General features: G+C 32.6%; 1 protein-coding gene across 1 annotated transcript in view; it reads left to right on the top strand.

Annotated features, from left to right (window-relative positions):
- Window positions 1–27,942, top strand: part of LOC140431090 (DNA-binding protein Ets97D-like) — a 122,437-nt gene that overhangs the window by 49,924 nt on the left and 44,571 nt on the right. The window contains exons 2-4 of the mRNA XM_072519013.1: window positions 359–529; window positions 10,512–10,650; window positions 23,696–23,861. Of these exons, the coding sequence (XP_072375114.1) occupies window positions 10,647–10,650; window positions 23,696–23,861 (170 nt within the window). The 5' untranslated portion in view covers window positions 359–529; window positions 10,512–10,646. The remainder of the gene's footprint in view (window positions 1–358; window positions 530–10,511; window positions 10,651–23,695; window positions 23,862–27,942) is intronic.

The raw sequence follows: 27,942 nt of genomic DNA, 5'->3' as shown, positions 1-27,942 counted from the left end.
TTTGGTTTTATATGCAACAAGAATATAATAAGAGGGTTACTCAACCGAATATTACTGATAATTTTGAATAACTGTGACTCAAATATGGATAAAAATAAATTTCAAACATTTATTTTAAGTCTAAATGACTTCGGACAGAAGATTTGTAGGTCTCAATCAGAGCCAGATAAAAAGTAAGTACATTTTGTACAAAACTACATCTTTGGTAGTACCAAATGTATTATCCCAGCATTTATTAAGACCATTGTACAATTACTAACTAACAATAACATTACATACGTGGGTTTTATTTCCAATAAATATTCGATGGTAAAAAGGAATGTGTACAAAAATTTTTCAAACATTGACTTTTTTTAAGGTACATCTTAGATGATGAAGGCAACATGACTACTTGAGTACTATCATCCAGAAACATCTGTATGTACCCTTAACTTGGATTCTCAAGGTATTATTAGTGAAGGTGACAGCAAGGATACAAGCAACAGTGAACATAATAATATATCTGCTTTGGAAGATCCAACACAATTGGGTACGTTGGTAATATGGTATATTAGTTTAATTAATGAAGGTATTTACTTTTTAATTCTCATATAGCTGTTTGATTATGATTACTTATGTGTTTTTTAAATATTTGTTTTTATAAAGTGATTGAAATCAGGAAACAGTTCAGTTTTTAAATGATTTAGGTATAATTTGTGTACTCAAGAAAACCCCATTATTTTTAAATATGTTTTTTAATCCTCTTTATGTTCAGTGTGGATGTATGAACCAAGATTTGTACTCTGAGCTGAAACTTATTTATATCTTACAGGAGCATATACCCAATGGCATACATGTCATCATCATCATCTTTGGCTCTACAACCCTGTGTGGGTCTTGGCCTGTTCAAGAATTAGTCTTCATTCCGCCCTATCTTTCGCCCTGGTTTTCTAATTTCTGACCCCTAGATTCATCAAGTCATCTTCGACTTAAGTTTTAAATCTAGATCTTGGCCTGCCTCTCTTCCTGGTTTCTACTGGCTCTTGATATAATATCTCTCCTTAGGGGTCTCCAGTATCCATTTTTTCAAGGTGTCATTGCCACCTTAGTCTATTAATTTGAATCGACCGGACGATGTTGCATTTTTCATAGCATTGATACAACTCAAAATTGTAGTACCTGCGCCATATCTCGCTTTCTTGTACTCCTCCGTATATGTGCCTAAGTATTCTTCTTTTAAAGCGGCCTAACAGTTCTTCGTCGCTTTTTACCATAGTCCATGTCTCTGACGCGTATGTCAGGATAGGTTTAATAAGAGTTTCATATATTAGTATCTTGGTTTTTCTGCTAATTCGCCAGGTATATTCTTCCCTTAATTTCTATGCTTACTAGGTTGCTGTTATTTAGTTGTGTTCCAACTCCGAGACCCCTTTGAATGTGTGTGCTTCTATCACCAGATCTTGTTGTGCCGCTATTTGTACGGCAAACATGGCATACATGTGTGGAGGTACTATTCATTTCACATATATGTATCCACCCATAAAGTGTTAAGTTAACAATAATAATAATCCTTTCAGCTGATGCTGATCTAACTAGAAGAGTCAAAAATATCATCTTGACTGTACAGTCATCAGGAAGGCTGCTGGAGAGAGTAATGTTTTCCACCATTAGAAATTTTAATAATTCTTTAAATTTGGTATGCCTCTTTTTCATATTTTATTTAAAGAAATATTTCTAAAGCACCCTATTTGGGTCTCTTGAGCATGTGAAAAATCAGCTTTGTTTCTGGCTGTAATGATCAATTTATTATCTTTCTGTTGAGATACTTTAGTGTTAAACAGATGCAATGATTCTTAATCTTTTTTATGCTATAAACTGTCTGGAAATTTGATCAATAATTAAACATATGCTTCTGCAGAACACATTCAATTCCTTGGGAAGTGTTTAAGCTTCCTTAACAACTTCAAATTTATTTCTTAGATTTTTTTAAATCTATTAAGCTCATTTTGAGAAGGAATGTTGTCTCATCAAGAGATTTATTTTCATTACGGAGCCTTTTAGATGTTAGATTGATTCTCTGCAAAACTTTACTTTAAACCACTAAGTAGTATCAATACAATACAATGCAAACATGTGAGAAAACATGAAAACTCAAAAAAAAAAAATAAAAATAATATTTATCAAGTAACATAAAACATATATAAAGTGAGATTTTATCGAGATGGGTTAGGTACATAATCTTTTATGAGTCTTACTAAATACATATATGACTTCATAAATGTTTCCCTTAAACCACGCCACCTCCAAAGTTTTTCATTTAAAAACATATATATTTTATTTATCAAGTCATAAAAAATTCAAATCGAACTGATCACCCTTTCTATTACCGCCTACATACCTACTTGTTAACAATAGGTATCCATTTTCCAGACACCTACGATATCTCCTCAATTCAAACCCCTCCTCCTTCGACAATTCGACTTCCCTCTACTGACACCAGCTTATTGCGCCTAAACAAATCAGAAACACCTGTAAGTCAAATGAATCAAGAATTTCTTAAAATATTAAGCAAATGTGGTAGCTGTTTCAAAGTTTACACAGATGCCTCCAAAAACGAAGACGAAACTGGGGCAGCAATCTACTCATCAGATTATACAGGAGCTTACAAATTACCTTCATATACAACAACGTTCTCAGCTGAACTGTATGCGATACTAAAAGCACTAGTTCTGATAGTGAACAAAAATAAAAAGAGAAATATCATTATTACAGATTCTCTCAGCTCAATAATGGCATTAAACCAACTCTACTGCAATCATCCACTACTTCTTCTCATTAAAAAGGAACTAAAACATGCAGAAAATATGAACATTAAAGTTAATTTTTAGAGACCGACCGATTAATCGGCTTCGGCATCGGCTTCGGCCACCTTCGGCCAATATTTAAACCTTCGGCCTAAATTCGGCTTCGGCCGAAACAAAGCCGAAGGTTTCGCCGAAGGTGGAATAATAAAATGCTCTGTCAGTATACTATACTACTATACTATAGAAATGAAACAATCTCTGAACAATATGCTTCGGCGAGTCTTTGATAATTTAAATAATATTTACACCCTATTTTATACCCTTAACTAAAACGTTTTACAAACTTTTAGGTCAGGTATTAGGTAGGATATAAATTTTAACAATAGGCCAAGATGTCTCAAAGATCATCATTTGAATATTTCTCACGTAGTAAAATTCTGATAATAATAATTTTATTGTATTTGTTAAAACTCACGATTACTGGTGTTTTGACTAGATACCTAAATGGCAAAACAAAGACTATTGACTATAAATTATTCGACTTTAATGTTTTATAATGTTATTTATTTTTATTATCGCTTCTATTACCAAATAATGTATAAGTGTTTGACTTTGTATCTCATACTTTCATATTTTTGTTTACCACTTATCAGGTAATAAAAAAATAAAGCACATTATTTAAATTTTTAACATATAATAGGTATATTTTTAGTCACCTTCGGCTTCGGCTTCGGCTTCGGCCGAAGGTAACCTACAGGCCGAACTTCGGCATCGGCTTCGGCTTCGGCCAAAAAAATCACATTCGGTCGGTCTCTATAATTTTATATGGGTACCGTCACATACTGGAATCGAAGGAAATGAGGTTGTAGACTAAATAGCAAAAAATGCACCTACGAACCCAAATGCAGAAGAGAATACGAAATCTCTTCACACCGACCTGAAAGCATTCTTTAAAGAAAAGATTAATTCAATATGGCAGGATACATGGAAGAACTTCCCAACTAAGCTGTACAAAGTTGATATTAATCATAAAAATTCCCAAAATTTAACATTAGAAGATAACAAGTAACCTTCACTCGCCTCCGGATTGGTCATACTCGGTTAACACACGACTACCTACTAAAACGTGCTGATAAACCTGTGTGTGACATGTGTAAAAGTGTCTTAACGGTAAAACATTGTTTATTGCAGTGCCCCAAGTATGATGTGCAACACATAATGCATAACATACCATCAACATTAAATAGTGCTCTTGGAAAAGACAGTGATACTAAAAATATTTTCGCCTTTCTCAAAGACTGCAAGCTGTTATCAAAAATTTAATATTTTACTTTGTATAGATTTAGGTTTATTTCTATTTATGTACTGCTATGGTTAATATTCTATTGTTAAGTTCTAATCACAATCCATACACGCTAATAACCCTGCGTGGTTGATGCATCATGCATGGGAAAAAAAGTCATAAAAGACAATCATTTCTGTGATCATTATTAAAAGAATCATTAAGTTACTAAGTTTACAACTAACTTTAGTTTATTTATTTGGGAAAACCCCATTAATAGACTAAACCACAACAAATACTTAGGTTTAGTACAAAAATAAATATTTTATCCAACTAATACTTTCATGTAAATAAAATATAAGGAACTTAATTAATAATCACTATTACTTTAATGTTAAATTGAAAAATAAGCAGTCTTAATAAAAAACTAAAAAAATGCTAAAAATATCCATATTATTTACTCAGACTGAATACCCACCCAAAGGATTGCTAATACCATAAAAGGTTCTATGTATATATATATATAAATATGTATATATATATAAATATATATAAAATGTTAACTAGTGACGAAGCCGTGGGTAGGATGGTGCTATAATATAGATGTGCACACCACTCTAATAAACGATCTAAATCAGCTTCAAGAGAGTCTGGTCTGCTAAACAATTAATTGGTTTCCAGAATTTAAGGTCATCAGAAAATTTCACACAGACTATTTAAGAACGATAAGTATTTGCTAATGACTGTGGTGGTATATACTTAAACCAACTATACATTGCGTATTATTTAATTTGCACAATACAAATTTCTGCTCTACTCTATTTTTTGTTAGTTTGATACGATTTGATTTCATTTTATTACTAACAAAAATAACCACTCCACTTCCACTCTGTTTTTTTTTTCTAGTCATAGTATCATGGTCACTTCTGAAAATTCTGCAAAATTTTCACATGTAATCATTATCACTAATAATATTATTTAAGTTAAGCACTTTCTACCATAATAATTATATCATAGACACAAGTGGCAATTGGGTTCCTTAGCTCATATAGTTTGGTCCACACACCACCAAAATTTTGTTAAGTTTAGTTATATGAGGCAGAATGCACAATGTAAGTACTCGCCCTTTTCTAATTTTTGTTTGATTCTGGATTAGAGCATTGATCTCCCATCACATCAGCTCCGTCATATCCTTGATTTTTACATTTTTTATTTTAAAAAGTCAAACGCCTCAATAGTAGTTATTTTGTCAGTACCTTGACCTGTTAAAGTAGTAAACCCTTAAAATGTCTTGAGGGGTATCTAGTATAAGAGAAAATAAGGAGCTGTTTGGATTTCATTACAATATTATCAAGAATTTCCTTTGAAGCAAAAGTGATCATTTTATTTTGGGTTTTAGGTTTTACTTTACTTTGCTAATGATCATGTTATAAATGGGTTTTTAAAAGAGTTATATTTAGATATTAAATCAATTATCTTTAAAACAATTTCAGATGTACTACCAACTGTTTTAATATTTTCATTCTGGTGTTCTGTAAATGGTAAATTACATGTGACCATAGGTAGCCTGAAAGGTGCTACGAAAAAATCTTAGTGTTATTACCAAGTGGCCCCAAGGGCACATAAATCCAGATAAACTAACCCAGCCTAGAGACATACAAATTAAGAAACATAATAGAAACCTTACTAGAATCCATCTGTTAATTATAAACACATCATATTAAATTGAAAGTATACTAAAAATATTGGGTTACTATTTAAATACTTGAATTTTATGTAATGAATTGAAACAAAACATAAGAGGATTTATAGCTTAAACATTAAAAATATATAAAAAAGAGTCACAGATCATCGTTGTGCTATTCTACCAACATTATATATAGCATATAGCCAGTCACTCATTCCTACCTTTTGTCATTATTTAAAATGTCAACAGTTCTAGTTTCTGAGACTCCAGAGATGGCATGGACAGCTGCGTCTTTATGTAAACTTGAAATTAGTATTAAAATAGTAAAGTGATTTTGATTTTCTTGGGGCGTATAACATCAATATAATTGTTTTAGTAAAACCGAAAATGTTGTTTTTAACAGTGTATATTTTATTGTGTTGAAATTTTGAGGAATCGCTCTATTTTTTGCAACATCCTCACAAGTATAAATATATGATTGACTAATAGATTATTTACAAGTCTAATACTGATATACTAGTTACCAGTAATACTATAACTAGTTTTATGTATTGGTGAAATTAATCTAATGACACCTTCTGCTGAATGTCTTATTTTGAACTGGTGTACTAGTAGTAGACTTATCTTTAATTTGTGTAACTTTCTGGCATCCACCACCGCAAATAATTGGATTCCATACTTATTAGATTTGGACAAAATGTATTGACGAAAATTGCAACTTCTATTGGGTGAATAAAGTTCGGCGCACATACTTCTTAAACACTTAATAATATCACGGAAAAGGGTTGTCAAGCTACTGATGATGAATATCACGAATGGGTGCTAACTTATCACTTGATATCATATTGATTTTGTTTTTGCTATCAAATCTGATATGTCTCAGTATAAAAAGGTACATCTTACTTATGGTAGTGTTAAAAGTCTTTGACCATAATATCAAGTAAATGTAATCTTCAAAATTCAAGTGAGATGATTCCTGGACTCAACCAGCAACCAGAATACCCAAAACGCCTTTATTTCTGTTTGTATGAAATACTAAACTAGAGTCCAGAGAATTTAAAATTATTTTTCTATAAAGAAATATTGTAATTATTTATGGGTGTATTTAGGAGTTGTAAGATATAATCAAAAAATTTAACAATTCTCTTTCTTTTCGTATCCCCAGACTATATTTTCTTATTATATCTCGCTGTTTTCCTTCGCCAATCTTCGCAATAAAATTTTCCATGAAAATATTTAGCTCGTGTTTATTAGTAGATGCAAAAACTTTTTTTTTCTTTCTTTCTAAACGATTATAGAATGTTTCAATATATTTTTCATGATAGTCTTGTATGGATGCATACATTTTTTTTTCATCATAGTCTTATGTGAGTGCACAGGCTTGCAATATATTCACATTTATTGTATTTCTTGCAATTGTATGATTAATATCTTATCTGAGAATAGGACTAAAGCTTTGTGCGTATCCTTCATCGCAAATATTGCCACCCCATTTATGTTTTATTTTCTTTTTACCTTTTAGTATACAATATAATCATATATAGTTACTTTGCCAAAACTTGGCCATCTCACTTCACTTATTCAATGACTATATATATCTAGCCACCTCATTTTTTTAAAGTGTCATGAAATTTTCCTGTCTCGTACACGCGACTTACATTCCATGTACCTATGTCCCTCTTTATAAATCTAGCTGATTTGGATCTAATAGGGGAGCATTCTTTCTTTTTTAATTTTAAGTAATATATAAAAACATTTACAAAAATAATCAAAATGTGCTTGATTACGAGGGTGGATTGATATAAAACTAGCCTTTGATAGAAAAAACAAGTTTCAAAACAACATAGTCCCCTATTACCTCGATACACTTAGTAAGACGATATTCCAATTTTTTTATCCCATCCGAATAGTACTTTTGCTAGAGCTCTTCAAAATAGGCCGAAGTTTCAGCGACGACTTCATCATTTGTTGCGAAACGGCGTCCTCCCAGCCATTTTTTTAGGTTTGGAAACAGGAAAAAATCGCTGGCAGCAAGATCTGGGCAATACGGTGGTGTTCAACTAATTCATAGCCTAATTCGTGTAATTTTGCCATGGCGACGGCCGATCGGTCAGCCGGTGCATTGTCTTGGTGAAAGAGCACTTTTTTGCGTTCCAAACCGGGGCGTTTTCGACGCAATTCGGCATCGAATCGATCCACTAATGCTGCGTAGTACTCACCATTTATTTTTTTCCTTTTTTCCAAGTTTTCGATGTGGATGATGCCCTTCGCATTCCAGAAAACAGTCGCCATCACTTTGCCGCTTCTTCGGCGGCCCTTCGCTGCGTTGTACAAATTGTAAGTTTCTATTTTTAGTATCAACTAAATAATATTAGAGACCAGAAAGTATAGTATATTTTACAATATATATGTACAATATTTTTTTTTGTCCAGTTGAGTATCGTTACTGAGAGATCTACATAGATTTTGGAAAATATGCATATAGTGAGAGATAATAAAAATTATAAAATAACGATAATATGTAATATTTTTTAAAAATATTACATACTTTTCAATATATCCAAATAAATATATCCAAATAAAAATATGTGGTTCCTATACTATAATTCCACTTATTGGAAGAGTGATTTCATCGTTTGAAGGCAGAGAAGTGGGGAAAGACGTACGACAATCCAGTGGCGTACACTCACTTTTATTTCAACGTTAATTATATTATATTTTTCGAACTAGACCACAATATAAATTTATTTACAAGTTTTTACTGACGTTTCGATCTCTATATCCAAAGACCGTTTTTAAAGGTATACACGATAGTTACATTTATTTTATTTGTTTATTATTATATATTTATATAATATTATTTATATAATCTTATATTATTTATTTTCTTTTTTTTTTCTAACTTAAACGGCTAAGTTTAAGTTAGACTTAGTTTAAGTTTTTAACTTAAAAAGCTATAAAAAATAAATATATCTATCATTTATATATTTGAAAACGGTCTCTTTATAGAGATCGAAACGTCAGTAAATTAAACATTTGAATATATTTTGAGGCTTATTCCCTACATTCCCCTAAAAATACAGAATGTCATAAGCAAAAAGCTATAATTAATGGATTCGACCGTTACTTGATGGAAATTCATTTTATGTAACAATAAAACACTGAAAACTTTGTTTTCAAAACTCCCACAAAATTTATTATAAAATCTTATCACTACACTGTTTCGGCATAGTGCCTTTCACAAGTGATCTATTTGTGGTATGCATTTACACTTTATAGTCTTTAACGAAACCACTATAGTCTTTAACCAACTTGAGACAAACAGTTCTCCCCTCCTCAACCTATTTGGGTAAAGACTATAATGTGTAAATGCATACCAAAAATAGATCACTTGAGAAAGGTACTCTGCCGAAACAGCTGTAGTGATAAGATTTTATAATAAATTTTGTGGAAGTTTCGAAAACAAAATTTTCAATGTTTTATTGTTACAAAAAGCAAGCAATACATTTGCAGAAAGCTTATTGATGCTACCCGGCTGTCGCGGAAGTTACGCTACAACATCTATTGACGTGACCTGACCAGGTTCTAATTTTGTTAAGATTCTCTTAAACCAGCGCTCAAATACTTCGGAAGTCATTTCTTAATGATAATCTCCTGTTTTTCTTGACTAATATTGAAGCAAACCATCATCAAGGAACCCTGTATCAATTCCTATATGAATAATAATTAAACGTCGTCCCTTTTCTGATGAAGCTTTTAATCCCGTAAAGCAGCCTTCTATAAATGCTTCGCGTTTACCTTTGGCATTTAAATATTGCCAATCATTTCCAACTGTATGACCTTCGTTAATCCAGGTTTCATCCAAATAATATTTTTTCCGTTCAATGCTGCGAAGCTTTCGTATTTCTTTAAAATATTTTCTTCTCCACACAATAATTTCTTTTTTTTTTCTTCTAATAACACACTTTTTCTGTTTTTACATATTGAAAGTTCATTTCGCGCATAGCTCTGATTAATATTCTACGAGATATCTTGGGTAAAAAGTAATTGTTTTCGAGCCCTTGAGAAATTTTTTCAGTGTTGGAATTTTACTCCGAAAATAAAATGTCTTGTCTCGTCATCCAAAATAATGTTTTTTCTACCTCTAGTTTACGTTTTACTTGCTTTTTATTTTCCGATGTATTTTTAGGCACATGATAAATACAGCTAATTGAATACAATTTAATTCCTTTAAACGATGAAATTACTCTTCCAAATAGTGGACTTTTACTGTATATGAGTATGTGAGGTACGATTTAGACGAAAAAATAAGTGAATCCAGATATATTTGTACAAAGTGTGATATTGATCTGTATGTAACTCGATGTTTTGAACTCTACCATACGAAGCAAATAGTTTAATCAATACTTTTTGAAATAACTCTTTTTTTTTGTTACTTCACCAAGTTTTATTAGCAAATTTTTTATACCCGCCGTACATATGCGTCAGTGGGTCTGATGGTAAGAAAAATATCCTTGGGATTCTCTGACATGCATAGTAGTTTAATCCTGGGCCGTAAAGGGTTAAGAGCAAAAATCGTTTTCCTCATCTCGTCCGTAATTATGTTTCTTCCAAATGCTAAATAAATAACGTTGATTAAATTAGTACAAACTATTTTTAAATTTATAATTACTTTACTATAATTTCTTTTCATAATAATTTATTTTATAAATGATTTAATATAATATATAAGTATTTGTTAAAGTAATAATGATTTTAGCTGGATGATAACAAAAATTTAGTCGAGCAATGTGTTCAAGGAGAAGGATTGGTACAAGTCAATGTACAAATCCAGACAAATCTGAAAAGGATCAATATCATAGACGTTTTAAAACCTGCCGAGGACTATGTTCATATGGGTTAGTATTTAATTTTCTATATTGGGATATTTATTATTTTAAACCATGCCTGCTTCCTTCTATGATGATGATGGTCTTCCTTTTTTCCTTCTTTCTCTCAGAATCTAATTACATGTTCACAGTACAGGTGTCTTCATTATAGTCTCTGATGTACAGTTTCTGTAAAATTTGTACAACTCCTTATTTTTCATTTGTAATTCTCTGAATTCTTGAAACATGGCATGAGGCCTGAGGTAATCCGTTTCGAGGGCTTCCATTGTAACTTCTTTTTTTCTAAGTACTAACTTTTTCCTATTATAACTTGGCAGCACCGTACTAATCACGACCACCGTGTCAAAAATACTTATTTAGAGTTGCCTTCCATCTTTCATACCTACCTTTTTTGTTGTTACGTTAGTTTGTTATTATTTACTCTCAATTAACCTTATCTTTTTTTAACATTCTAAACTTTTTTCTAACCTCTGAACGTTTTGGCCTTTACACAGAAAAATACTAAAATACTACGATATAATTCGAAGATGCAATTGTATAAAACACTAATACGACCCATTGTGATCCATGATTGTCAAACATGTACCCTGCTGAAAAGTTAGAAAGCGTGGATTAGGGAGTCTCCAGAATGATGTAATAATGTTAAAAAAAGTTTAGAATGTTATCAAAAGAACGGTTAATGCGAGTAAATAATAACAAACTAACGTAACAACAAAAACGGTATGAAAGATGGAAGGCAACCCTAAATAAGTATTTCTGACTCGCTGGTCGTGATTAGTACTAGTAATCTTAGTAACTAATCTACTAGTAATCTTAGCTCTAGGTTTAATATATGTATATATAAGATTAATACGATTATAATTGCGCTAAGCATTCGACATCCTCTTCGATGTCTTCTTCAGGACTTCCGAGGTCTCAGTCTCCAGAGCCTCCAGACAATGATCACTAATTAACTCATTACTGATGCTGGGAATAGAGGACGGGTCATTTATACCGACGATGGTGACGTAGCTTGGGTGGTGGTTTTCGTGGGGCCAGCGAGGGGATTAGTGCGGTGGTTGGTGCGAACATTTCTGACAGTAGGATTTTGATTGACGGGTGAAGCGAAGAGATGAAAGTTTTTGTTGTTCGGTAAATATTGTCTTTATTCCTTTTGATTTAAGAATTTTATCTTCTTCTATCTCCCAAATTCTTAACTAAAGTTTACATCTCAACAAAAGCCTGCTATCGCTTTGATGAATAGAAAAGGCAAAAGAGCACAATTATTGTTGTCAAACACTCCGTGTATGAATCGGTATCATTGGTTTTATAACTCGTTATTTCTGCAAAACTTTGCGTCATCACAAAGACTCGAGTAGATACAAATTCAAACACAGAACTGCCAGCGAATGTATCTGTTTACTTGCCACCTGTGATGATAGCTGCAAAAGGAGCCATCTATTTTGATGGCCACAAACGAAATACTATTTAATAAAATCGTTTTCTATCCTTTTGAGCTGTTAGAAAATTGCAAAGTTTACATTTCGGCAAAAGTGTGCAATCCTTTTGCACGTTTTGCAGCTACCACTACAGGTGGGAAATAAGCAGAGACATTCTCTGGCCGTTCTATGTTGGAATTTGTATCTACCTTGTCTCTAACGACACAAGGTTATGCAGAAATAATGCGTTATAAGACTCTAATGATACCAATTCATACACGGAGCGTTTGACGAATTGTGCTCTTGCGCCATATATATATATATATATATATATATATATATATATATATATATATATATATATATATATATATATATATATATATATATATATATATTGTTGTACTTTTGAATGTCCATAAGCAATAAAAAACCGATATACAAATTTTATTACTTAAATAAAAATTAAAATTATTGATATTTCATAAAGACACGGGCATATGAATTTTCAAACATCCTGTATAAGACAAAATATGTATTTTAAGTTGTTCGAAGAATTGTTCATTAGGCCTCAGAGACAAGACTTTCAAATATTATCGATAAGAAATTTAAATAAGTCGGTTATTGTGAAATGGTTTTACCCGGAATAAAAGTGTATATAGAAAGTGTTGAACAATGGACCGGGATTTGCGGTGGTTTTCTCCCCGAAAGATTATATCGGTAAAAGTTTATTAACAAAAGACATTGAATTGAGAAACAGGTATCGTTTGTAGCTATTAGTAAGAAATATTTGTAAAGTAGATAGATTTAGTTAGAATAATTAAAGAAGATTTGTTTTCTGGAATTACCCGAATGACGTTTTATAGAGAGAGTTGGGTGGTAACGATATACTCACAAGAGGTGGATGATTTTTATTGGTCAAATTTTGAATGCAAGGAGGTTTGGTTTTGGCTATGAGATAGGAGAGAGAAAAAAAGGTTAGTTAGTCAGTTTTCGTCGTCCAAGAAGGAAGGAGCTTTGTGATTTGTGTTTGTTTGAAGTCCCGAAGACGTAATTTACCGGGTGTGTTTATTTGCGGTGGAAAAGCTGACCAGTGTGAGGAACGGGGTACAGAGAGATAGAAAACCAAAGGGCCTAAGAATATTAATAGCAGACGAAGCCGGAAACATTTGGAGATACAAGGACAGATAGGAGAAAGGTGTACGTCATCTGGACCACAATAGGAGCAGAAGCAGAGAAAGGATTTTTTTGTTGTGGCGTGGCCATAGAATTGCAACGGCAGAGAAGGAAAGGTCAGTCAAATTTCATTAGAGCCGGAGTGTGATTTTCATTTATTAATTAAGTAAATTGAATAAATAATAGAGACAGTTAATTTTGCGATCACTAAAAAAAAAAGGAATTATAAAAAGAGCTTAGTTATAACACATATTAAAAATCAATGTAAAATAACATTTGGGTCCATGATAGAAAACAACTTCTCATATATTTAAAGTTAGTATATTGCAAATATTACAGGATTGATTGTTGTATAAAATTTCATTAAAATAAAGGACATCTCACATATAGTTCAGTTGAAATTCTATGTATTTTATTCAGGTCATATTACCTATCCCGATTAGGACGCCAATTGGAAAATATTTTGAATCCACGATCAAAGGTAAATCGTACAATTTAAATAGCCTGAGATTGTAATTAATTAATGCTGATTTATTGTGATTAATTGGAGATTAGTTCATTTAATAAATATAGACAGGATTTTTCCTAAGTAAGCAATATAATACAATTTAAATAGCATAACAAAATGGCCCCCAACGTGTAAAGCTTTGAAAAATATTTCTAGTTGGCAAATTTGAAAGGATAGGAGTAGACGAGCAGATATTTGAAAGTTTATATGCCGGGGATAAAGTGAAATATTATGTAAAAATTGAGGACATAAAGATTATATATTTTTTTTAAGATACAATTTACCATAATTGATTTATTCGTGATATTGACAATTTATAGGTTACCATAATTGATTTATTTGTGTGATATTTAAATTTGATAATTTTACCATACTTGAATGATTTGATTGATTTTGACATTTGATATTTTACCATTTGATTTATTTGTGGGATATTGAAATTTGATACTCGTACTCAAGAGTTATTACATTTGAACAGGAAAAGTCCCGTTTGTTGCAACAGACCAGTAGAATTTTATATTTGGCGGGGAAATTATTGCACAAATTTCAAAGTTTCATATTTGGCGGGGATAAATAATCTAACGAACATGTCGGCCACAAGGAGTCAAAGCAAAACGCAAGAAAGGAAAGAGGATAAGATAGAAGAGGAAACAATTATTGATAAAGGATCGGATAATGAAGGAAATGCTACAATAATGGAGGAAAGAAAAGAAACAGGGATGTTAGAAAAATTATTAGCTATGATGCAAATACAGACACAACAAATACAAGAATCGTCACAAAAAATGGATAAAAATCAACTGGAAACAAAACACATAATGGATGAATCACAACAAAGAACGGAACAAAAATTGGACAATTTGGAAGAAAACCAAAGAAAAATGGAACAAAAAATGGAAACGCGTATGGACAAATATGAAAACGAAATAAAAGTCTGTTTAGAAAGAAGTAGGGAAGAAACAGAGAGGAAAATAGAATTGCAGAGAGAAGAAATCGAAACTAAAATGAAGGATATTCAGAGTATGCAAAAAAGGGAATTAGAACAGATAGAAATAAAATTTGAAAATGCGCTACAAGAAGACCGGAAAGAAACGGAAAGGAGATTTAAACAAATTGCAGAGATGGAGATAAGAGGAGTAGAAAGAAAGGAAGTCATCGTACATAGCACAGAAGACGTAAAAGTACGATTTGGCGGGGATATAAGGAAAATACACCCAGTGCCTTTTATAAATAACCTAAAGGAAAAAGTCAAATACATAGGACCGTTTGCAACAGCAAAGGAAACCATCAGAAACCATCTCACAGAAGAGGCAAATCTTTGGTTTGTCAGCAAGGAAGAAGAATTGGACAATTGGCAAGATTTTGAGAGAAGATTCTTAAATTATTTCTGGGGAAAAATCCAGCAACTACAAGTAAATAAAGAGTTACAAAATGGAAAATACCATGAGAGGATGGGCGTATCAGAAAAGATGTACGCATTACAACTCTATAATAATGCAAAACATTTGCAATATAATTATTCATCAGAACAATTGGTAGAGTTGATATCGCGACATTTTGAAGATACCTTGGAAGACCACATAAATCTCCAAAATTACAAGGACATTGACAGCTTATGTCAATTTTTGCAAATGAGAGAATCACATAGGCATGAAAGAAGAGAAAGAAGACCGCAAGAAAATTATAGACAAAGAGAAAACCAAGAATATAGAGATAGAGGTCAAAATTTTAGAAGAGATTATACAAGACGAGAATTCATACCTAGACGGGGATATGAAAATAGACCGAACGGAAGAGAGAATTATGAACCCAGAACCCAGAGATGGAATGAAAACAGGGATCGGGAAAATCAGAGTAGAAATAACCGCCCATACCAAGGAAACAGATACAATAACCCACGGAATGAACAGGAATCTCGCGGTAATCGATACGGGAATGATAGACCAAAAGAGAACAGAAGAGAAATAAATAATATGCAAAGAGAAGAAAATGAATATGAGAGAGAAGATGACGGGAGAGAAAACACAGAAGAACAATAGGCGTGTTTTCAAGAAGGCGCTCACTAAAAACGAAGAAACAAACAGGAATTTTTTGTCACCCCAAGGAATTTATTAAACTGGCAGGAAACAATGAAAAGAGAAATGGAGTTAATTTAAAATTTGTGGATGGATTTATAAATGAGAAACCAATTAAAATTATGATAGACACAGGCTCTGAAATAACACTGGTCAACAGAAAATTAATCGAAGAAGTAAATTTAACAAGTCTAATTTATAAAATACCTAGGGTGAATTTAGTGGGCGCAAATAAACGGACATTGGCAACAATAAATGAAGGTATACGAGTAATGGTACGATTGAAAAAAAATATGTATGCACTTCAATGTGTAATAATGCCGAATATGTCACATGACATGATTGTAGGCGTTGACGAATTAACGGAAAAACATGTAGTGATCGACTTCAAAACCAATACGATGAAAATAACCAAGGAAAAAGAAGAAGAACAGGATAAGGAACAAGAGAAACAAATTACGGACGAATCAGAGAAAGAACAAACGGTGGAAATGAACCTGGCGACGAAGAAAGGAAAAGGAAGAAAGAGGGGAAAAGGTCTGAAAAAGATCAAAGAAAAAAAAACCTGGGATTCCTCAAAAGATGAGACGAGCTCAGGAGAAGAAGATGGAAAAATTTTGACAAGAAATAAAAGCAAAACTTGGGATTCCTCAAAAGAAGAGACGAGCCCAACAAAAAAAAACACAAAGGAAAATGAAGAGGACACAATGGAGACAGTGGTGTTTGAAGAAGACACGGAGTACACGGTGAATATGTGCGAAAAATTTGATGGGAGAGAAAAAAAATTGATATGTGGAGAAGGCAAAGAAAATGATTTGCGTATAATTTTAAGAGACTATGAAACGCTGATAAATGAGGAAAACCGAGTGGCCACAAAATACGAGCACTCATTTGAGGTGAAAAACTTGAGAAATTTTCGATCGAAGACTTATCCAATTCCTTATAAGTATCGGCAAGAAGTAAAGCAAGAAATCAAAAAAATGTTGGAAGATCAAATCATTGAGAGATGTGACTCACCCTATATTAACCCAATTGTGATAGTGAAGAAGAGCAGTGGAGAGTTAAGACTCTGTTTAGATGCCCGAAATATCAACCAACACACAGTATCACAATATGAATCACCGTTAAATATCGAGGCCATTTTTGGAAGGATCACGGGATCACATATTTTCTCAAAAATTGATCTAAAGCATAGTTTTTGGTTAATACCTTTGGCTGAAAAGTGTAGAAACTACACTGCCTTTTCAATTGATGGTATAGTATACCGATTTAAGGTAGTTCCGTTTGGATTACAAAGCGCCTGTGCAGCACTTGTACGAGCTTTGCATACCATTTTGAATCACCATGAAGAGTTCATCGTCCATTACATCGACGATTTATTAATTTTTTCACAAGATATGCAGAGTCATGTGGAACATATCAAAATAATTTTGAAAGAATTGGACACAGCGGGATTAAAACTAACATTGAAAAATGTCAATTTTTTCAAAAGGAAGTGATTTATTTGGGTTTCAAACTTGACACCGAAACTGTAAGTCTAGCCGAGGACAGAGTAAAGCTCATCGACGAATACCCAAGACCAACAAATCTAAAAACATTGCGAGGGTTTCTCGGTACGATAAATTATTTCAAGAAATTAATTCCCGATTTAAGCCAAAAAGAAATTCCTTTAATAAAATTGTTAAAGAAAGGGACAAATGGAATTGGAAAGAAGAACAGGAGGAAGCTTTCAAAATATTGAAACAAGAATTTGCTAAAGGAACAAAAATATATCACCCTATTTACAATTTGCCGTTTATACTCCGTACGGATGCGTCGATACAGAAATTTGCAGGAGTGTTGTCGCAAATACAAAACGGCCAAGAGGTTCCGATATGTTTTATATCTCGAGTGACTAAAACACATGAGAGAAAATACAGTGTCACCGAGTTGGAATTCGCCAGTGTACTATTTTGCGTAAACAAATTAAGGTTTTACTTATTGGGAGCTAAATTCACCATCGAAACGGATCATGCAGCATTGATACACATCATGAAGAATCGATTGGTAAATAACAGAATACACAGAGGCATTCTGCTCTTACAAGAGTATGATTTCCAATTTCGATACATCAAAGGGAAAGACAACATAATAGCTGACGCTTTAACACGGGACGAAGATACAGGAAAAAAGGAGACAATTACATTACATGTGGGATTGAATATACTGACACAAGACGAAGGGATATTTTCGTTAAATGAGATAAGGACCGACCAGGAAGGCCTAGAAGAAAGAGAAAAGAGAAGAGCAGAGCTAGAAAACGAGATATTTTTTAAGAGAATAGACGGAAAGGAATTATATTTAGTGACACCGACATTGGCAGAAAGAATCATCAAGAAACTACACGAGGAAAATGGACATATTGGCAGTAGAAAGGTATGGCTTGTATTTAGGGAAAACTACATCAGTCGACAAGATTACCGCATTGCAAAAGAGATCACACAGAAATGCGAAGTATGCCAGAAATACAAGAGCAGGAATTTTAAAAACGAAAATATTGCAAAGAGCATTGTTTCCCGGAACAACCTGGACATTATAGCCATCGACATGTTAAGCGATCTAATTGTGACCACGCAAAGAAACAAGCATATTCTGGTGATGGTGGATGTGTTCTCAAAATACGTAAAATTATATAGTTGCCGCACCACAAAAGGGGAAGAAATATTGAGAAAAATAGACAATTTCATCGCTACGGTAGGAACCCCAAGAAAAATTTTACTAGACAATGCAACGTACTTCCGAAATGATCGTTTCAAGGGACAGCTTAGAGAACGGGGAATCGAGACGAACTTTGTAAGCATCAGGCATCCCCAAAGTAATCCTTCTGAGCGATTTATACAAGAGGTAACGAAATTTCTTCGTATTGCAACGGATGGTCAACATCGGCGATGGGACAGAAAATTGGGAGAAATAGAGATGTACCTAAATTCCATGCCAAGTACAGTAACGAAAGAAACACCAGAATACATCATGAAAGGCGTCATGCCGATAAGACCGTGGGAAGATCCAGAACAAAGAGAGTATCGACAGGTTATAGAAACCGTTCAGAGGAGATTAAGAAGAAGCAATGAGAAATACATCCAGAGACAGGGTCATAATAGGAAACGAAGACCAGTAACTTTCCAAAAGGGTGACAAAGTAATGGTAAGAGCATTAAGAGTGTCAAATCTTCAGACCGGTATTTGCGCAAAATTGATGCCTGTTTTCGAAGGGCCATACATAGTAAACAACGAAGATGGAGTAAACAGCTATGAGTTGAAACATATGGATTCTGAAAAGATCAGAGGTATTTATAATATCCATGATGTATCTAAATATCACGAATGAAGATTTAAATTTGTATAAAGTAGATAGTAGGATAGGATAATACGTAGCATAAGTACAGATAGCATACAGGAAGTGCGTTTATTTTGCCTCGAGAAAATTTAGTTGCATAAATTGATAAATTTTATCGATTACAAAGGCGGGGATTTGTTGTACTTTTGAATGTCCATAAGCAATAAAAAACCGATATACAAATTTTATTACTTAAATAAAAATTAAAATTATTGATATTTCATAAAGACACGGGCATATGAATTTTCAAACATCCTGTATAAGACAAAATATGTATTTTAAGTTGTTCGAAGAATTGTTCATTAGGCCTCAGAGACAAGACTTTCAAATATTATCGATAAGAAATTTAAATAAGTCGGTTATTGTGAAATGGTTTTACCCGGAATAAAAGTGTATATAGAAAGTGTTGAACAATGGACCGGGATTTGCGGTGGTTTTCTCCCCGAAAGATTATATCGGTAAAAGTTTATTAACAAAAGACATTGAATTGAGAAACAGGTATCGTTTGTAGCTATTAGTAAGAAATATTTGTAAAGTAGATAGATTTAGTTAGAATAATTAAAGAAGATTTGTTTTCTGGAATTACCCGAATGACGTTTTATAGAGAGAGTTGGGTGGTAACGATATACTCACAAGAGGTGGATGATTTTTATTGGTCAAATTTTGAATGCAAGGAGGTTTGGTTTTGGCTATGAGATAGGAGAGAGAAAAAAAGGTTAGTTAGTCAGTTTTCGTCGTCCAAGAAGGAAGGAGCTTTGTGATTTGTGTTTGTTTGAAGTCCCGAAGACGTAATTTACCGGGTGTGTTTATTTGCGGTGGAAAAGCTGACCAGTGTGAGGAACGGGGTACAGAGAGATAGAAAACCAAAGGGCCTAAGAATATTAATAGCAGACGAAGCCGGAAACATTTGGAGATACAAGGACAGATAGGAGAAAGGTGTACGTCATCTGGACCACAATAGGAGCAGAAGCAGAGAAAGGATTTTTTTGTTGTGGCGTGGCCATAGAATTGCAACGGCAGAGAAGGAAAGGTCAGTCAAATTTCATTAGAGCCGGAGTGTGATTTTCATTTATTAATTAAGTAAATTGAATAAATAATAGAGACAGTTAATTTTGCGATCACTAAAAAAAAAAGGAATTATAAAAAGAGCTTAGTTATAACACATATTAAAAATCAATGTAAAATAACATTTGGGTCCATGATAGAAAACAACTTCTCATATATTTAAAGTTAGTATATTGCAAATATTACAGGATTGATTGTTGTATAAAATTTCATTAAAATAAAGGACATCTCACATATAGTTCAGTTGAAATTCTATGTATTTTATTCAGGTCATATTACCTATCCCGATTAGGACGCCAATTGGAAAATATTTTGAATCCACGATCAAAGGTAAATCGTACAATTTAAATAGCCTGAGATTGTAATTAATTAATGCTGATTTATTGTGATTAATTGGAGATTAGTTCATTTAATAAATATAGACAGGATTTTTCCTAAGTAAGCAATATAATACAATTTAAATAGCATAACAATATATATATATATATATATATATATATATATATATATATATATATATATATAATGTGTATTATGTATATATATATATATATATATACATATATATATATATATATATATATATATATATATATATATATATATATATATATATATGTGTATTATATATATTTGGGTTCTCTGCTTATCAAAACGATAACATGCTTTTGCTGAAATGTAAACTTTGCAATTTTCGAACAGCTCAAAAGGATAGAAAACGATTTTATTAAATCGTATTTAGGTCGTGGTAATAACAGTAGATGGCGCCGTTTGCAGCTACTACTACAAGTGAGAAATAAAGAGACATTTGCTAGCGATTCTGTGTTTGAATCTGTATTTACCTGAGTCTCTGACGACGGAAAGTTATGCAGAAATAACGCGTTATAAGACTCTAATAATACCGATTCATACACGGAACGTCTGACGAATTGTGCTCTTGCGACGTATATATTTGGTGGCTTTTCTATTTTCATAGATATATACATATATATATATATATATATATATATATATATATATATATATATATATATATATATATATATATATCCTATTTTGTTTCTCTTCCCTACTAGCATTTACATGTGCTATTAAGCTTCCAAGGTACTTATATATATTATAGTTTTTTATTATACGGTCTTCTAATAGTCTGATGCTGTTTGTTCCACTCATAGATATTTGGGTTTTTTAATATTCATAGCGAGAGCCTATTTCAAATACTTTTTCACTAATTTTATCCTATAGCTTCTTATATTATATAGCTTATATGATTTCCTAGGAAGTAACTATTGATGACTAGCTGATCGACCCCTATAAGCACAGCATAAACCGATTAATTTTGTTTTCGTTTGTACCGCACCAAACTTTTTTATGCGATTTTATATATTTTTTAAGTTCAAATATATATTTTAAATTTTTTTTTAAGAGGGTCGGAAGTTGTTATTGACAAATAACTTATAACAAAAAACAATTTCCCAAATCGATTTGAAAAGATTTTTAAGCGTATCTCATCAAAATAAATACTTTTTGTCTCTTGGTAATTTTTCGAAAAATGCTTCCTTTTCAAGTTATTTGCAATTTTTTGTTGAAAAAATGCTTTAATTAGTGATATTTGGGAGTTTTTTTTCTAAAAATCTACTAAATGAATTACAATTGTATAAAAAGCTTTCCAATCTGTAAGCTTTAAGTATAAGTAAGAATATTTTAACAAGGATAAATGGAATTATATCTTGCTGAAAACATGGAACTAAATATTTCGAATATTTCGAGCAGTCTATCGTTAAGCGTGTACGGTTGCGTCGATACAGGCGCTCGAATCGTTTTGACTTTTTTACAGACTTGTTTTAACTCGTTATTGAGTGAGGGTTATAATATCGTGTGTGATACCACAAGTGCGTTTTATGCTATTGGAAAAAAGAAGGTCTATAAAGCTTTGCAGAAATTTACTGATGTTCAATTGGAAAAATTAACCAATTTGACTACTACTATCTTTAGACCCAGGACTTACAATTTTGACAGCATTCTTTTCTAAACTGTACGATCCTCAAAATAAGTTTAAAAAATATCATTAATCCATAAATTTAAAGCACGAGTATAATATTGCATTAAAAAATGCATCGATTGAAAAATTACCACCTTCGAAACCAGGATTGTTACATTATTTAAGAGCAAAGTGCCAAATAAATTAATGGATTCAAGTAAAAAAAACGGTATTATTTCATCTCTTGATCCATTAACCTATGATTGGACAATGGAAAATAATTGTTTCGATTTTAATGATTTTGAAGGCGAAACTTGTTTAGATATGTTACAAAAGTATTTCTGTTCATGTACCGGAAAATGTTCTACGAAAAATTGTAATTATATTTCCTATAATTTAGAATGCGGCGCAGTATGTGCATTGTGCATGTACACCAGATAATTTTAAAGGCGACTCTATTAAAGACAATGAAATTAGCTTTGGAGATGGAAATCCTGCTGCTGTTGACAAAAATTTTGAAATTATTGACAATGAAAACGATGTGCAATTAATATTATATTCAATGAAAAGTAAATTATATCTTGATAAAGAGGTTTTAGTGTAATAAAACATTAAATAATAGTATATTAAAAGAAAATTTACACCATTGTGCCTTTGCAAAAAATTAATTTTAATTGTTTTAATTATAATACGCCTTTTTAAAAAGAATTAGAAATATCTCTTCTTTTCTAAATAATTTATAAGTAATATTTTGAAAGTAGTTGTAAGTAATATTTATTTTTTCGAAATAAATTGTAAGTAATATGTTGTATTTAATTAATATTTGAAATTTAACCAAAAATTTATACGTACCTGTATTGCCGCAATCATACACCCTTAGCGGAAGACTGCTCGAAACGCATATTCGAAATATTTGGTTCCATGTTTTCAGCAAGATAGAAACCATTTATCTTTGGCTATCAAGATATTCTTACTTGTACTTGAAGGTTTAAAGATTATAAAGCTTTTAATAACTTGAAAAGAAAGCATTTTTAGAAAAATTATCAAGAGAGAAACAGTATTTATTTCGATGAGATACGCCCAAAAAAATACTACTCGAAGCGATTCGGGAAATTATTTTTTCGTTATAAGATATTTGTTAATAACAATTTCAGGCCTACTTGGAACAATTAAAAAAACATACATTTGAACTTGAACAGATGTATAGTATCGAAAAAAAAAAAGGTTTGTGCGGTAGAAATGCAAAAAATTAGTCGGTATATTCCGTTTAGCCCTAAAAAAGCACCTTTTTAGGGCTAAACCGCTTGCCTATCAGTACAAGCAGTCGTGTCCAATTTTAATTCTAATGTTATACACTTATTTAAGTTTTTAATGTCTAATATTAATTTGTTTTTAAATTTTTAATGCTCTTAATATCAACTCTTATGTTATGAATTATGTAATAATTACGTTATAGAGGACAATGAAGAAGTTAAAGAAATAGAATCTCCCAAATATGACAAAGAAGAACTAAAATCTACAGAGGCCACAACAAAACCAAAATTTATAGTTCAGTGGCAAGTTGATGGAAATTACAAAAAGGAACAAGAGAGATTGAAAATTCCATCGGATCCTATGGAATGGTAAAAGTTAATTTCTTATTATACCTGTTTTAGATAATTACCGCATTTAATAAGAATTAAATTGAAAATAATCATTGTTGCAAAGAAGGTTGTAAGAGACGCATGCTTAATTTTATCTGACGAATTTTCTCACAACTTTCTTAGTTTTTCCTTGTCATTAGTTACGAATCATCCCTTTTTCACTAGTTAGCTTGTGATCACGGTTGATCTCATTTCTATATTCCAAGAGTATGTTTTACCATTTGCTGCTGTTGATTACCACTAAAAAGTGTTATACACTCAATGTTATATCCAATAGTCGAAATGGAAAAATTGTTTAAAAACTTTGCAGACTGGGTGGGGAAGGAAGTTATTATCCCCGCACATCTCTCAAAAATAGTTAATTGTGTAATAAAAAGAGAAATCAAACGATTTCTACCTAGCGAAACCGAATTCAAATTTTTCCCACTGTGCTTCCTAAAACTTGCAAAGCAAACAGCTTGATAAATTACTCGGCAAGGGAATCTAAAATTGCATTCCACATGCCGTTCATCATGGTCAAAATTAGTAGTGAATTCAGTTTCTGGTACTCCAAACGGACTAAAGTAATAAAACATAATGACGGTATTAGATTTTTGTTTTGATACAGGGCACCGACAGCCGCTTATACGTATTTCGACCTCTTTAGGTCTCCTCAGAGCGGTATAGCCACTACTCTGAACCAAAACAAAAATCTTTCTCGTCCTAGACAATAGTTATCACGGACGTAACTACGCCATCTAAAAACAAAAAGAGAAATCAAACGATTTCTACCTAGCGAAACCGAATTCAAATTTTTCCCACTGCTTTCTAAAACTTGCAAAGCAAACAGCTTGATAAATTATTCGGCAAGGGAATCTAAAATTGCATTCCACATGCCGTTCATCATGGTCAAAATTAGTAGTGAATTCAGTTTCTGGTACTCCAAACGGACTAAAGTAATAAAACATAATGACGGTATTAGATTTTTGTTTTGATACAGGGCAGCGACAGCCGCTTATACGTATTTCGACCTCTTTAGGTCTCCTCAGAGCGGTATAGCCACTACTCTGAACCCAAAACAAAAATCTTCTCCGTCCTAGACAATAGTTATCAAAATAACTATATACGGACGTAACTACGCCATCTAGAAACAAAAAGAGAAATCAAACGATTTCTACCTAGCGAAACCGAATTCAAATTTCTCCCACTGTGCTTTCTAAAACTTGCAAAGCAAACAGCTTGATAAATTACTCGGCAAGGGAATCTAAAATTGCATTCCACATGCCGTTCATCATGGTCAAAATTCGTAGTGAATTCAGTTTCTGGTACTCCAAACGGAGTAAAGTAATAAAACATAATGACGGTATTAGATTTTTGTTTTGTGTAATAATTAGTGGAAGATGTACAATAAGCCAGGTGGCTGTAGTACCACCGGTTGTAGAACTGACTGCTTCCAGGCAAGAAAGATGCATTCATTTATCTGCAGTTCCCTTGCAATTCGCTATTGCTCTTCTCATCTGTTAATTTTCTCTTGGCCTCTTTCATTTATTCTATGGTGTCATTTTGCCTATCCATTTTTCGTAGGCTATGTCGTCCAATAAACATCAATACTAAGAGTGGTGAAAGTAAGCATCTTTGTTGAACTCGTGTAAGTATTTTTCTTGTCACTATCAATTCGCCTTCGGCTCTAACCGTTGCTGTGTGGTTTATAAAAACGTAATATAATTTTTAGATATTTAATATCTGTGTTACGTCTCTCAAGAATACTTTATTTCACTGACTCATTTATTTCTTTTGAATCGTTTATTTTTAGTGAATTTATACATGACGTAATAAAATCTAGATATAAAAACGCTATAAAATCTCTGAGAACATACCCCGGAGCTGACATAAATTCAGACCATAATCCATTAGTAGGCGTAATGCAGATAAAATTGAAGAAGATCCAAAAACAAACAAATATACCACGGTTTGATGTCTCAGATAAAAGAAGAACTATACGTCAGAGCTTAAAACAAGAAATAAATGATAACTTAAAGAAAATCAAACAAGACGTGATAAAAACAACAGATGTTAATGACAAATGGAACATGGTACAGGAAACTTTAATAAAGGCAGGAGAAAAGCTACTGCAGACAAAAATAAGAAAAAAACAGAGATGGATAACTTCAGAAATCTTAGATCTAATGGAGGAAAGAAGGAAACATAAAGGCAGGAGTAAAGCAAAATACAAGGAACTACAGAGATTGATAGGAAAGAAAATAAAAGAGGCCAAAACCACCTGGCTTGCTAATCAATGCAGTGAAATAGAGGGCATATGCTAAACAGTATGATAGCTTTAACATACATAAGAAAATAAAGGAAATGACAAATACACTGAGAAAAAGAAAGATGCCCTTCTGAAAGACGCAAATGGAAAAATCATTATTGAAATTAAAGAGAAATTAAAAAAATGGAAGACATACATAACAGATCTGTTTGAGGATAATCGGCAAGAACCGAAGAAATCGACAGCGAAACGGGGCAGAGATCATAATAGAGGAAATCGAACAAGCAATACGAAACGCAAAAAACGGAAAAACTGTAGGTCCAGACGAAATACCTGCGAAACTACTGAAATGTCTAGACGATGAAACTCTACCTGTACTTCTGGACCTATTTAATGAAGTATATAAAACTGGAAAAATCCCACAGGAATGGTTGGTGTCCACCTTTGTAGCAATACCAAAAACAGTATATGCCAAAGATTGTTCAGACTATAGGACAATATCACTAATAAGCCATACCCTCAAATATTTGTAAAGGTGATTCATGGAAGATTATATAGAAAACTAGAAGATGATATGGATGATACTCAGTTTGGGTTCCGCAAGGGTTTGGGAATGAGAGAGGCATTGTTTGCTTTTAATGTCCCTCTCAAAGATGCTTAGATATGAACCTAGATATTTATTTATGTTTCATCGACTTCGAAAAGGTATTCGACAGGGTCCGACATAAAAAACTAATAGAAATACTGAGAAAAAAAGATATAGACAGACGAGACTTACGAATCATTATCAACCTGTATTGGAATCAAAAGGCCAATATAAAGATAGAAGAACAAAAGTCCGAAAATATAGATATAAAGAGAGGAGTAAGACAGGGCTGTGTTCTGTCACCATTACTGTTTAACGTGTACAGTGAAGCCATATTCCAGGAAGCGATAGCGGTCTGGGTGATGGAATCTCTGTAAACGGAAGAATAGTAAATAACATAAGATTCGCTGATGACATCGTTATAATGGCAGACACCCTGGAATCGCTACAAGAATTGGTAAATAGAATTAACGATTATTGCATTAGATACGGACTAAAAATAAATAAGAGAAAAACTAAATTTATGATTGTCTCAAATCGCAACATGGAAATGAAAGATTAATGATAGAGCAAACCCAAATAGAAAAAGTAGAGACATATAAATATCTGGGAAGCTGGGTTGATGACAAAAATGACCAAAGCAGAGAAATCAAAGTCCGAATTGAAACTGCAAGGCAAGTATTTGTGAAAATGAAGACAATGCTTACAACAGAGACCTTCAGTTGCATCTCAGATTGAGGGCTCTAAGATGTTACATATTTTCTATCTTACTATACGGAATGGAAGCTTGACATTGAAGAAACAACACATAAGGAAAATAGAAGCGTTCGAAATGTGGTGTTACAGAAGAATATTAAAATTCAGTGGGTTCAAAGGATTACCAATGCTGAGGTACTACGACGTCTAAATAAGGAGTTAGAAGTTATGAACAGCATAAAAAGAAGAAAACTAGAATATTTGGGTCACATAACCAGAGGAGAAAAATATGAGCTGCTGAGAATTATTATGCAAGGAAGGATCCAAGGAAGAAGAAGCATAGGAAGAAGACGCATCTCCTGGCTGAAAAACCTTAGAGAATGGTTTAACTGTAGTTCACTACAACTTTTCAGAGCAGCAGCCAACAAAGTGACCATAGCCGTTATGATATTCAACCTCCGATAGGAGATGGGGACTTTAAGAAGAAGATGGTGTCATTTTTCCTATCCATTTTCGTAGCTATGTCGTCC

The sequence above is a fragment of the Diabrotica undecimpunctata genome, unplaced genomic scaffold, assembly GCF_040954645.1.
Source record: "Diabrotica undecimpunctata isolate CICGRU unplaced genomic scaffold, icDiaUnde3 ctg00000568.1, whole genome shotgun sequence".
In the NCBI taxonomy this organism is placed as follows: domain Eukaryota; kingdom Metazoa; phylum Arthropoda; class Insecta; order Coleoptera; family Chrysomelidae; genus Diabrotica; species Diabrotica undecimpunctata.
This window is presented reverse-complemented; position numbering and strand designations above follow the sequence as displayed.